Source organism: Dreissena polymorpha, chromosome 8 (assembly GCF_020536995.1).
Source record: "Dreissena polymorpha isolate Duluth1 chromosome 8, UMN_Dpol_1.0, whole genome shotgun sequence".
Taxonomy (NCBI): domain Eukaryota; kingdom Metazoa; phylum Mollusca; class Bivalvia; order Myida; family Dreissenidae; genus Dreissena; species Dreissena polymorpha.
Genome location: NC_068362.1, coordinates 43,051,316 through 43,064,766, shown reverse-complemented (window position 1 = coordinate 43,064,766; position 13,451 = coordinate 43,051,316). Strand labels below are relative to the sequence as shown.

The following is a 13,451-nucleotide window of genomic DNA, read 5'->3' as shown; positions in this document are numbered from 1 at the left end:
TCTGATAAAGGTGATGAATTGCCGTTTTAGCCTTTCAACCCGTTTTAAATTATTTATGCATCTCATGTTTTTCACAGTATGTGAATATAATATAAACAAGGGCTGTTTGGAAAAAAATGCATGCCCCCCATATGGGCTGTCATTTGTAGTGGCAGCCCTTGTGTGAATACGTTTTTTGTCACTGTGACCTTGACCTTTGACCTAGTGACCTGAAAATTAATAGGGGTCATCTGCCAGTCATGATCAATATACCTATGAAGTGTCATGATCCTAGGTTAATTATTCTTGAGTTATCATCAGGAAACCATTTAACTGAGTCACTGTGACCTTGACCTTTGATCTAGTGACCTGAAAATTAATAGGGGTCATCTGCCAGTCATTATCAATGTACCTATGAAGTGTAATGATCCTAGGCGTAAGTGTTCTTGAGTTATCGTCCGGAAACCATTTTACTATTTCAAGTCACTGTGACCTTGACCTTTGACCTAGTGAGCTGAAAATCAATAGATATTATATGCCAGTCATTATTACTGTACCTGTGAAGTTTCATGATCCTAGGCATAAGCATTCTTGAGTTATCATCCTTACACTATTTTACTGTTTCGAGTCACTGTGACCTTGAACTTTGACCAAGTGACCTGAAAATCAATAGGGGTCATCTGCCAGTCATGATCAATGTACCTATAAAGTTTCATGATCCTAGGCCTAAGCGTTCTTGAGTTATCATCCAGAAACCATCTGACGGACAGACCGACCAACATGTGCAAAACAATATACCCCCCTCTTCTTCAAAGGGGGGCATAATAATATATGCAATCAAAATTAATTAATTATAGACCACGCATTTTTACTAAAACTTTTCATTAGAAAATAGTGCAAAAAACAACAGCAGTTAAAAAATGTATGTTATATGACACTCAAATCATGCATATTCATACACATATGTAGCAATATTATTCAATAACATTTCAAAACATCAAACCTATTTCTAGCTTATCACTGAGGCACTTGGTTATTTGAATTTGAGTATGAAGTACCTCCTTTGAATATAAATTGTATTGTTATTTGCATTTAATCAGTATATTTGTTTGTTGTTGTATTTATTAAAAAGAAACATGCATTTATATGTTGCTATTACTTTTTTTTATAGGTGTTTGAAAGTGCTTATCAGTCATGATGACTCTTGAGGTCCACAGAGTTAGAGTAATTCCAGGGATCAGATTGAATGATTTCATGGGTAATGATATCAATATATGTCGTCTCCAAAAATGGCTATTTATTCTTTATAGGGTTGTGCATTTATGTATATATTTATGTAGAAATAATTTTAACTCAACAGTAACATGCCTCTAGTTCAAAGATTCTTAAGATTAACAACCATTTTTTTAATATGGACGTGAATTGTTTAAGTGAGAACAAAACATAACATACTTTAAGTGGTAGGACTAGGAAATTAATATTAACTTTATTGAAAACCATTCAAATAAACATTGAGATTGATGTATGTATAATAATAAACTTATTCATTTTAGCTAGACTGCATCCAAAGCCTTAGGCTTGTTGAGATACTCTCAAGTCTGTTTTCTGGGACGAACCAGTACATAGTGTTTTTGTAAAGATCATGAGAACCCTCCCCAAGTAGGGATCAAACGTGTGGCCTTCCAATGGCTAGGCAGGCACCATATCTACAATGCCACAACAAGATTAAACGATACAATATATAAATAAATAAATATATATATATAAGATTTATGTATTTCATTTATGCCAGGTCACATGCTGATGACACCAGTGTCGGTGATGGCAGCTTTGAAAGTGTCGGTGGCCAGGCATCTCCTGACATGCATGAAATCTCCACAAATAACAAACAAGAGGGCCATGATACATGTAGCCGTGTATCACTCCACTGCTGAAACAAATATTCTTGGCATGTGCAAATACTTAAATATAGGCCCTATTTAAGCACATGTACACTTTTGTGACCCTCTGGGCTGGGTCAAATTTAACCTCAGGGGCATAATTTGAGCACACTTTGTAGAGGACTACTATATCTCACGACATGCAAAATGTAGTAGCCCTAGGTCCTAGAGTTTAGGACAATAATATATTAAAAGTTTTCACAAAATAAGCAAGATATGAGCGTATATAATGTTCAATTTTGTGACCCGCGGGTCAAATTTGACCCAAAGGGCATAATTTGAACAAACTTGGTATAAGAGGACTATAAGAATGATGTTACTGCATACCATATTTGGTAGCAATAGTCCGAATGGTTTTTGACAAGAAGATTTTTTTTAAGATTTCACAAAATAGGCGCTTTTTAAGCGTTTATTCAATTTTGTGATTCCCAGGTGCACGGTCGAAGTTGACCCAGAGGCATTATTTGAACAACTGACTGGTAGAAGTTTATTAGATGTCTATACATACCAAATTTGGTAGCCCTAGGCCCAATGGTTATAGACAAGAAGATTTTTAAAGTTTTCACAAAATAGGCCCCATTAGTGTATGTTCAGTTTTGTGACCCTGCGCGCAGGGTCAAATTTGACCCAAGGGGCATAATTTGAACAACCTTGGTAGAGAACTATTAGATGTCACTACATACCGAATTTGGTAGCCCTATGCCTTGTAACACTTTTGTCCTAGTAAGCTGACTGAAATCAATTGGAACTATCATACATGTAGGGATGCTCTTAAGCCTTGGTTATTTGGCGGTCAGACCGATGTTAAAACGGTCACGAACTGCTTGTTTACTGGGGTTAGGAAAAAATACTCCAATTTGACAGGGTGATGGAAAGTTTTGTTTACTTGCTGAGATCACGTTTTCTGGAACATGACCGTTCATATAAGCATTCATACATGTATAAGCATTAGTATAAAAGAGGGGTATTTTTAAAACAAATCGAGCCATTATTGATAGCAACTCGCACAGTAAACATTATAATTTTACGGCTTTATGGTAAGTGCAGGAGAGACGGACATTTACTTTCTGGACGGATTATATTTGTGTTGGATAATCTTGTTTCTTTCTTGTTTTGATCTTGTTCAATTTCTTAATAAGAATTACATACATTTACAATACAAATAAGAATAATATACATTTACAATACAACATATACAAACATTTAAAAAAGAATAAAAAGACTATATATGCTATAAAAAGACTTGTTGCTTTCTTTCGCAAACTAACGAGTAGTTAAACGAACCTGGAAAATTCATTTCAAAACAAAAGATTACACAATGCGACTAAAACGAACCTTTGAACACTAATATATTCACATAAGGGTAGAAGTGTCACAGCCTTATGGTTAAAGGACAAGAAGATTTTTAAAGCGTTCACAAAATAGGCACTATATAAGCATATAATCGATTTTGTGGCCCCCAGGGCCGGGTCAAATTTGACCCCTGGGGCATAGTTTCAACAAACTAAATAGAGGACTATACAATGTCACTACATACCAAATTGTGTAGCCCTTAAGGCCTAATGATTATGGACAATTTTTTTTTAAGTTTTCACAAAATAGGCATTATATAAGCATATGTTCAATTTTGTGACCCCCGGGGCAAGATCAAATTCGAAAATAGAGGACTGTTAGATGTCACTACATACCAAATTTGACAGCCCCAGACCAGATGGTTATGGACAAGAAGATTTTTTTAAGTTTTCACAAAATAGACCTTATATAAGCATATGTTCAACTTTGTGACCCCGGGGCAGGGTCAAATTTGACCCAAGGAACAAAATTTGAACAAACTTGGTAGACAACTATAAGATGTCACTACATACCTAATTTGATAGCCCTAGGCCCAATGTTTATGGACAAGAAGATTTTTAAAGTTTTCACAAAATAGACTCCATATAAGCGTATGTTCAATTTTGTGACCCCCAGGGCAGGGTCAAATTTGACCCCAGGGGCATAATATAAACAAACTTGGTAGAGGACTATAAGATGTCACTACATACCAAATTTGGTAGCCCTAGGCCCAATGGTTATTGACATAGAGAATACTAGGTCGGTGCCGAATAAAGCAAAGTTTATTTTGCGAGGCTTAGAAAATCTGAACCACGAGCCTTGGCGAGTGATTCAGATTTTCGTGCCGAGCAAGATAAACTTTGCTTTATTCGGCACCGACCTAGTATTCGATTTATCCCATCAATTTTCTTAGTCGTAAATTATTTCTTTAAACATAGAATAGGAAAATCGAACTAGACGGAAAATCCCAAAGATATTTTAAGCAAACATTGTTTCATTATTTTAATCGTGTCGAGCCTAATACATTAAAAACTAATGAAAAAAAAGACACTAAACAACTGCATCTTTAGCGTGAAACAACATGCATTGTGTCGTATGACGTATTAATAATGACGTCACGAGTATGCGCACTTAATATTTGTAAATAATGTTTATTTGCTTTTTGAGTTGCATTATGTGTAAAAACTATATTACATCTTGGTATCAAATTGTTTGTTTTGTTGAATCTGGTTCGATTTTACTAAAAATGATTACTTTATAGTTGATTCCGAGTAATATGAACATTCTTCGCCGCGCGTGACAGCTATATTTCAGCACTGCTGAAATAAAGGTAAATTTATTTCACAGTGGTTTATTTCGACAATGCACGTCTGATGATGGGATAAAAGCCCTTTATAAGCATATATTCAATTTTGTGACCCCCGGGGCAGTTTTAAATTTTACCCCAGGGGCATATTGAACAAACTAAGAAGAGAACTATTTTATGTCACTACATACCAAATTTGGTAGCCCTATGCCATACGGTAATGGACAAGAAGATTAAAAAAAAAATCCCACAAAAGGCCTTATATAAGCATATGTTCAATTGTGTGACCCACGGAGCAGGGTCAAACTTGACCCCAGGGGCATAATTTGAACAAACTTGGTAGAGTACTATAAGATGCCACTACATACCGAATTTGGTAGCCCTACAGGCCCAATGGCTATGGACGAGAAGATTTTTTAAGTTTTCACAAAATAGACCCTATATAAGCATATGTTCAATGTTGTGACCCCTGGGGAAGGGTCAAATTTGTCCCCAGGGGCATAATTTGAACAAATTTGATAGAGGACTATTAGATGTCTCTACATACTGAATTTGATAGCCCTATGCCCAATAGTTATGGACGAGAAGAGTTTGAAAGTTTTTACAAAATAGGCCTTATATGATTTTTTTTATTTTGTGACCCCCTGGGCAGGGTCAAATTTTACCCCAGGGGCATAATTTGAACAAATTTGAAAGAGGTTTACCCCAGGAACATTCCTGAGAAATTTCATCAGAATTGGACCAGTAGTTTAGGAGAATAAGGTGTTTGAAGGAAAAGTAAGCACACGGATGGACGCACGACAGACACAGGACCATGATATAAGCTCCGCTGGCCTTTGGCCAATGGAGCTAAAAATCAGAAAAAGCCATCAAATATGTTAATGCCTAAGACGATACAATCATGTTTTATACTGGCTTGCCAACTTTCGTTATTTTTAATTCTTTGTTTTTGACATCGATTGAATTTGGTGCCTACGAGTTATGTTCTGAAAAACTGAAAACTGTTAAGATTGAGAAGGCGTAAAAAAAGTTGACCTGTTGATGAGTTTCAATGACATAATAAACAAATTATTTGAATTGTGATGCAACATAATGAAAAAAACCTCTTCATTGCAAGTACTGTATTGATAAATAAAACATTTGTTAATTTTGAATGAGTTGTATCTTTTCATTGTATTGTTGTTCTTTGAGTGCTATGAACAGTCACATGTGACAGTAACATATACTTTCAAATCACATATATCACAGGCCATATAAGTATAGATTGATATATTTATCACAACAGTCCATATTTATTTCCCAATTGATTAAAACTAAACAATTGGCCATGTGTTTATATAATGAACCAACAAAGACTTGAAGAATAATATGAAAATAGTTTTTATTGTTACTGTGTCCATATGAATTTATAAGTATTTTTCTTTGATGTCAAAATGAAACACTTCAGGTATCTGTAAAAAAAACTGTTGGAAACTTTTTTGGTTCATTATAAACGAGCATATATCTAATTACATAATTTTGCAGACATTTCTAAAAATTATGGGATACAGAGATATTGCTCATTTTTAGAATTTTCCACTTTTACCACAACTATTCCTAATTTTTATTGTATCTCTATTGATGGTTTTACTATATATATGAAGAACAAAAATTAAGGAGACACTCATCGAAAATATTCATTAAAAATAATCCAAGCAATTTAATTTCACGTGATTTAATCATTATCAGTAAAAAGCATTAATATTAACCGACTGGAAATGAAATCAGAATCTTAAAGCAAGCAGACGAATAAGGCACTTACTTAATAAATTAACTCTTTTTGGGAGGCACAAACAATTTGATCTAGAAAGACATTCTCCTAGCAGAGTTGTTGTTCGTGCCTCAACATACAACATCTCTGCAGCGGGCTGAATAAATTCCAGAAATCTTGGCGAAACACATCGAAGTAATTTTACGCTCTTTCATGGAAATCTAGGACACCAAGCATAATATTTTAAGTAGTTACCTTTAAAAACTGCATTTATTGTTAATTTATCGAGATATTTAATAACAATTATGAGAACAATTTTCATGCTCATTTACGCAGATAGCATCACTCCACTAAAATGTAAACAAAGGCTGAAATGGTGATGAAAAGCAAGTGTTAATCTACAAACACATTGAAAGTTTCGTGTATGTTTATGTTAAATATGTAATCAAATGAAATAGCTAATTATGGGAACATATCGTAAGTTTGCAATTTGGATAGATAGATAATAATGTCTACCCTGTATACTTGGCAGGATGGCCGAGCGGTCTAATTGGTTTTTACTCCAGGACTCCGGGGTCACTGGTTCGAGCCCTGCTGCGGGCTACTTTTTTTTCCCTTTTTTTAAATTTTATTCTATATTTTTTACTGGAGCTTTTTAGATCCAATATGTTTACATTTATCAATATATCAATATAAAGCTTTAAATGACAAACTTCAAAACATGCCAAAATCTGTGAAAAGGCCCCTTTAATGCTTACCAAGCACCATTAATTACTTTAAAATGTTACTTCTGTGCTTGTTCAATATTTTGCTTTTAATGCTTTTCAGTAAAAATCACAGGAGTTTGAAATTCTCTCCATGAAGCTAATAATCTAATGGCTAAATAAAAAAAAAACTAGACCCCTATATACTAATATAGTATATAGACTTACTATATAGGGGTCTATTTTTATTATTTGGCCACAAGAGTATATATATATATGTATAGAATTTCAAACTCCTGTGGTAAAAATTATACACATAATTAATGCTCAAGCATAATACATACTGTGCATTTTAAATATACTATGGTATTTTATGTTTTGATGACACAGGATGAGAAAATTGTGCAGCCAGTCCGGGATTTTAACCAGGGACCCCTTGATTTTCTGATTGAGCTAATGATATGCCAAAAAACATCTTCTGTTTAGTGACAATCACTAAGTTCGTGCACTAACATTCTCTTCTGCCAAGCTGGAATTTTTTCGAGAATTCAAGTCACGGGGATCATTGTAAACCGGATCCATTCAAACCATGAACAGGTTTTGTTGAGAATGGATTGTGCCATGGTCCCACATTGGACAACAAATGTTGCAGGATGGGACAAAAGTACAGCCAATCCGGAACTCGAATCTTTTACCCCTGGCTATCAGGGCCAGTGTCTAGGATTATGCTGTTTACATGTGTACAATTAATAAACATGTAGTTAATTTCTTGATCACTATTTATGGTTACCGGTAACCTGCTAATTTGAAACTGCCACCATTGTGCGATCATACTATTGGACATTTATATCAAGTTCTGAGTAAATTAACTACCGTAACCTACATGTACATGTAGAATAGTAGATGATTGTTTCTTTGTCACAATGCTTAAAACTTTAAATGTATAAACTGCAGTTCTAGGTCTTATTGCCACTTACAGATATAATAAATTATGATAAATAAAATGCTTAAAATGCAGAATTCTTAATTCCTGCCCTTGCTTTTCAAGAGAGAATACTTTCAAGTCAACCCATTTGGAAAGAGGTCAAATTTTCTTACACTTTCCTTTAAACAGGTTTACTAGGATATATGTGCTATCTTTAATTTTGAGACATGACTAAGATTACATTTAGAACCATTCTTAATGTAATGTACATGTATCATGAAATTTGTTTAAAGTTTTATAATTCCAAGCATATTCTGAAACAGCTTGTGGTACAATAGGCCCCATATACAAATTATTCACAATATAAATCATATATTTTTTAAACAAAAATACCATAAACATTTATTATCTTAATAAGTTAATTGTAATTATTACAATATAATAGTAATTAGTAAATTATCACAGTTATTGTTTAATGAATAAACTTCACTCCAATCAATGCACTTTACATTTATCAGTGCAATATTATGTACCCATTCATAATAATAGAATTCATGATTATGAATAGCATTCATATAGATAAAAGGGTTAGATCAAATTTTAAAGCTAGAATATTTTTATCTTGAAGTGCTTGCATGTGCATGTATATTTATTGTTGTTTAGATTGAAAAGAGACTCAAAAATATGCTATTGGTATGGTATTGTATGTTGAAAAATAAATAAAGCTGAACATCAGGGATTAAACATTAAAAGTCAAGTTGTGTTTTCCTTTTTATTTTAATCATTTATTATTTATGGAAAAGTATGCAAGTGTATGAAAGAAACAAGAGATGTGTTCATCAGAAACACAATGCCCTCTAGTGCACCGCTTTGAATTAAAAAAAAAATTTTTTTACCTTTGGCCTTGAAGGATGACCTTGACCTTGAAACTTCCACCACTCAAAAAGTGCAGCTTCATGAGAACCCCGCTTTGAAATATATTTTTTTACCTTTGACCTTGAAGGATGACCATGAAAGATGACCGTGACCATGAACATCCACCGCTCGAAATGTGCAGCTTCATGATAACGCTGCTTTGAATAATGAACCTTGAAGGATGACCTTGACCTTGAAGGATGACCTTGGCCTTGAACTTCCACCACTCAAAATGTGCAGCTTCATGATAACGCAGCTTTGAATTTTTGTTTGACCTTGAAGGATGACCTTGACCTTGAAGGATGACCTTGACCTTGAACTTCCACCACTCAAAATGTGCAGCTTCATGAGAATGCACCTTTGAAATATTTTTTTTTTTTTTTTTACCTTGAAGGATGACCTTAACCTTGAACTTCCACTACTCAAAATGTGCAGCTTCATGAGATACACATGCATGCAAATATCAAGTTGCTATCTTCAATATTAAAAAAGTTATGACCGATGTAAAAAGTTTTCGGACGGACAGACGCCATATATTTGACATTTGACCTTGAAGGATGACCTTGACCTTTCATCACTCAAAATGTGCAGCTCCATGAGATTCACATGCATGCCATATATCAAGTTGCTATCTTCAATAGTGAAAAAAGTTTTAAATTGTTGACCTTTGACCTTGAAGGATTACCTTGACCTTTCATCACTCAAAATGTGCAGCTCCATGAGATACACATGCATTCCAAATATGAAGTTGTTATGTTCAATATTTCAAAAGTTATTGCAAAACTTAACTATCTTAAAGTTTGAAATTTTTGACCTTTGACCTTAAATGATGACCTTGACCTTTCACCACTCAAAATGTACAGCTCCATGAGATACACATGCATGCCAAATATCAAGTTGCTTTGTTCAATATTTTAAAAGTTATTGCAAAACTTTACTATATTAAAGTTTAAAAAAAAATTACCTTTGACCTTGAAGGATGACCTTTACCTTTCACCACTCAAAATGTGCAGCTCCATGAGATACACATACATGCCAAATATCAAGTTGCTATGTTCAATCTTTCAAAAGTTATTGCAAAACTTTACTGTAAGGTTAAAGTTTTGGGACAGAATGACAGACAGAAAGACAGGGCAAAAACAATATACCCCCGATCATTCGATCCGGGGGCATAAAAAGTATTAATTGAGGACATTCAAATTTTTACACCCCACCATCCCTTTTTCTCGTATTGCTTTCTATTATTAAACTCATCCTCTACACTTGCGAAGAATACCTAAAAAATCTTGTTATATGTAATCATGTTTAAATGTGTGTACTTTGATGCATTGCTGAACCTTCTGAATATCCTGAATAATGATATTGACAATGAACAAAACAAGGACATGCACTACTGTATCAGCAATGCAGGTCTTTCTCCAGAAATTTGCACAGGGGAAAATATGTGTGATTTACAGGGTACTGGGTTACTCCTTTGAATTTATTTAATGTTAGGCACTTAACCATATGTTACTGTACTTAAGAAAGTGCAATAATTGAACAAATATATATTTTAACTTATCAGCCTTTAAAAACCTGATGAATCTTTAATGTCTTTCATGATATTGAAGAATTACAGCAACACAAATTGGTGAGATAAAGTAATAAATTAAAGATTCAGGCATTAAGGTCCTTAAAGAGCCGGGGAAGGGCATGAGTATTACAAGTATTGCAATTTATTATTTATTTAAAAGATCATGTAAAGGTTAATTTGATTCTGTGCAGTTTTGATTCTGTACTTTTTTGACAGATTGTCATATTTCTCTTATATAATTTTGTATTTGTAAACATATTCCTGAATGAACTTGTAAGTGTATGATAGATGCTAAACCAGTTGTCCCCTTTCAGGATAAGCATGGGACAATGAAATGTATATTGTTAAAACAACAATAACAAAACAACTGTACTGATGTTGGCCTGCAATTTATTTTAAGATGTGTATTTTACCACACAATTAGTTTGAGTAAACATCTTCAGGGTTTATGTGTACCAAACTGGCATTGCATTGGTAAAACATTAACAGACTGTTTACTTTGGTCAATATTTATATTCAATATTTCTCATTCACTCAAAATCTTGTCAAAGCAGCAACTACTTATTGATGCTTCTGTATAATTTTATATTATTTTCTAATACAGATATACAGCTTTGACTCATTGTTAATATTGCAATATGTTCATTTAGTTAAATATGTGCATGAAATAAAATTGAATAGCACGCGCCCAGTTGTAAACTTCAAATACTATCAGATAAAGCAAAGCCGATGGGCGGGGCCATTTTGAATATGCGACTATGATCATGTGACTAAAGTCATGTGTGGTAGAAAGTAGTCCGTGAGCCCACGACAGAGGTGAATGTAATGAACCGTAGCATAAGAGAGTGCTAGAAGGAGTGCTGTATTCGAAAAAGAAACCGGTCAATTAATTTTGTCAGTGGACATTCAAAATAAACAACACAACACTGAACTATGACCAATCACAACACTCTCACACAGTATTATCAAGAAGATATTTAAACCAAAAAATCAGTTAAAAAACATCATCAAGTATTTATCGTAAAATCAAGAAAATAATGTACTAAGTTAACTGGTATGAAATTGCTGTTAAAACATTTTTTCTTTCAGAAACTGATAGTCAAGTGTGACAGTGACAGAAGAATATCAATCAATATTTAAAATAAACCCACATTACTGAGGTGAATGAATCAATGAAATACTTGACAGGAACGTAATAAATGTTGGGAATCAATTGAATAATGCAACAGGCACAGTTTTAAAAGCAGACAGCTTAATTATCAGTGGTGCTTAACTTTTACTGATGAAGAGCTTTTGGTTGCAAAGTTATATGGCAATACAGCATTAAAATACTAATGTACACACACTAGTATATAAGTATATCAATCAATAAAGAAATAACTGTATATGTAAATTGAAATGAACAGTAAATATTACGATTTCAGAGATCTGAGAAGCATATGATAACTTGTTTTCTTTTGGTTCGTTTACTTGTTACGCGATACCTACCTGAATGCGAGACAACTCTTGTTTACCCTTAGTTTCGAAAAGACCGAATATTTGTTGTTAAGAAAAAATCGGTCCATTTAGTCGATAACGAAATTCCCCCAATGTGCCATTTTATCGATTTTAAAAATATCAATTTGACGAGACTCTTTTTCTTAAAATTTCTAGAAAATCTCTGTACATATCACACATGTTATTAGGATGAATCCACCATGATTCTTACCTGTTAAATCAGCTGATGAATCTTCATAAAGTCTGCAGACCAGTTCGCCACTCAATGTGAACTTGTACAGAGCAGTACCAGAGCAGATATATAGGTCACCCTGGTTGTGGGCAATACCTGCACAATAATGTTGTAACTTAAGCTTCCTGCCTTTGGCAAGCTGGCTCTGGCTTACTGTGATAAACTGGACCTCTTTATTCGACATAGCCACTGCAGCCTCAGTGGGTGTGATCTGACACATGTCCAGTGGCCTAACCCTCACATCCAAGTGGCTTACCACACGGTACTGCTGGTTCAGAAGCTTGACTCTCCTATTATAGTAGTCTGCAACCAGTACCTGTCCATCTGGGAGAGCACATACTGCTGTGATCCGGCATATGTATGAATCGCTTGGCATTTTTACATTGTGCACAGACTTCCCATTCACAGTGAAAACATGGTTTGGAAAGTTCTCTTTTATAAATATATTAGACTGTTGTATATTTTCCAGACATTTTTTACTGGCAATAAAAGAGAGTTCTTTACCCAGTACTTTCGGTATGGCTACATGGAGATGGAACAATTCATAGTGAAGTCTAATGCAGCTGTTTCTCACAACCTTGAGAGGAGCTTGTTTCAGGTTTAGATCTTCTTTCTTCTCCTTAATAGTGCTTTTCTCAAAATCTGCTAATAAATATTTGATTTTCTCACGCATTTCACTGATTGGGTATTGCATATACAGTCCCACCTGTCAATAAAGACCACTCAAGGGATTTGGTCGTTGTGGTCTTTGTTCACAGGTGGTCTTTATTCGCAGGGTCGATCGAAACTTTGCAAAATATGCTAGTAGTTTTTTAACAGGTACCTTATCTATGTATGTGCTCTATTGTTTAAATGTTTGAATACTTATGCATGTATAATGAAATAAAGGATTGAAACACAGTTTTGTTTTACATTTGTATATTTATTACATGTTGTATTTCTATTCCCTTATGTTTTTATTATTTATTTAATTTATCATATTCTGTATGAATAACATTTGATATACATGTATACGTACATGTACATGTAATTCTACAAAGAACAAAGTACAAAATACACATAACATAGCAAACATTTATACATGAAATACATGAATCACTACTACACAACCAGTAAAGTTGACAGTAATGGACAATAAATGACATCTGATATTTATATACGCGAATTCCGACTCACGCTTAAGGCGTTTACTTTCACAGTTTACGTACTCCTCGAATTCGTCCATAATCTCATGTTTACGCTTTAAAATGCTCTGAATTTGAGTTTTTCCTACACAAAGATCACTAGCCACTCGTCTA

The 13,451-nt window shown here is 34.0% G+C and overlaps 1 protein-coding gene across 1 annotated transcript in view; it reads right to left on the bottom strand.

The window, feature by feature from the left end:
• The window catches only part of LOC127841696 (E3 ubiquitin-protein ligase TRIM56-like), a 30,542-nt gene extending 17,698 nt beyond the window's left edge, over positions 1–12,844 (bottom strand). Inside the window, exon 1 of the mRNA XM_052370758.1 lies at positions 12,133–12,844. Coding sequence (XP_052226718.1) covers positions 12,133–12,826 — 694 coding nt within the window. The 5' untranslated portion in view covers positions 12,827–12,844. The remainder of the gene's footprint in view (positions 1–12,132) is intronic.
• Positions 12,845–13,451: the final 607 nt, after the last annotated feature.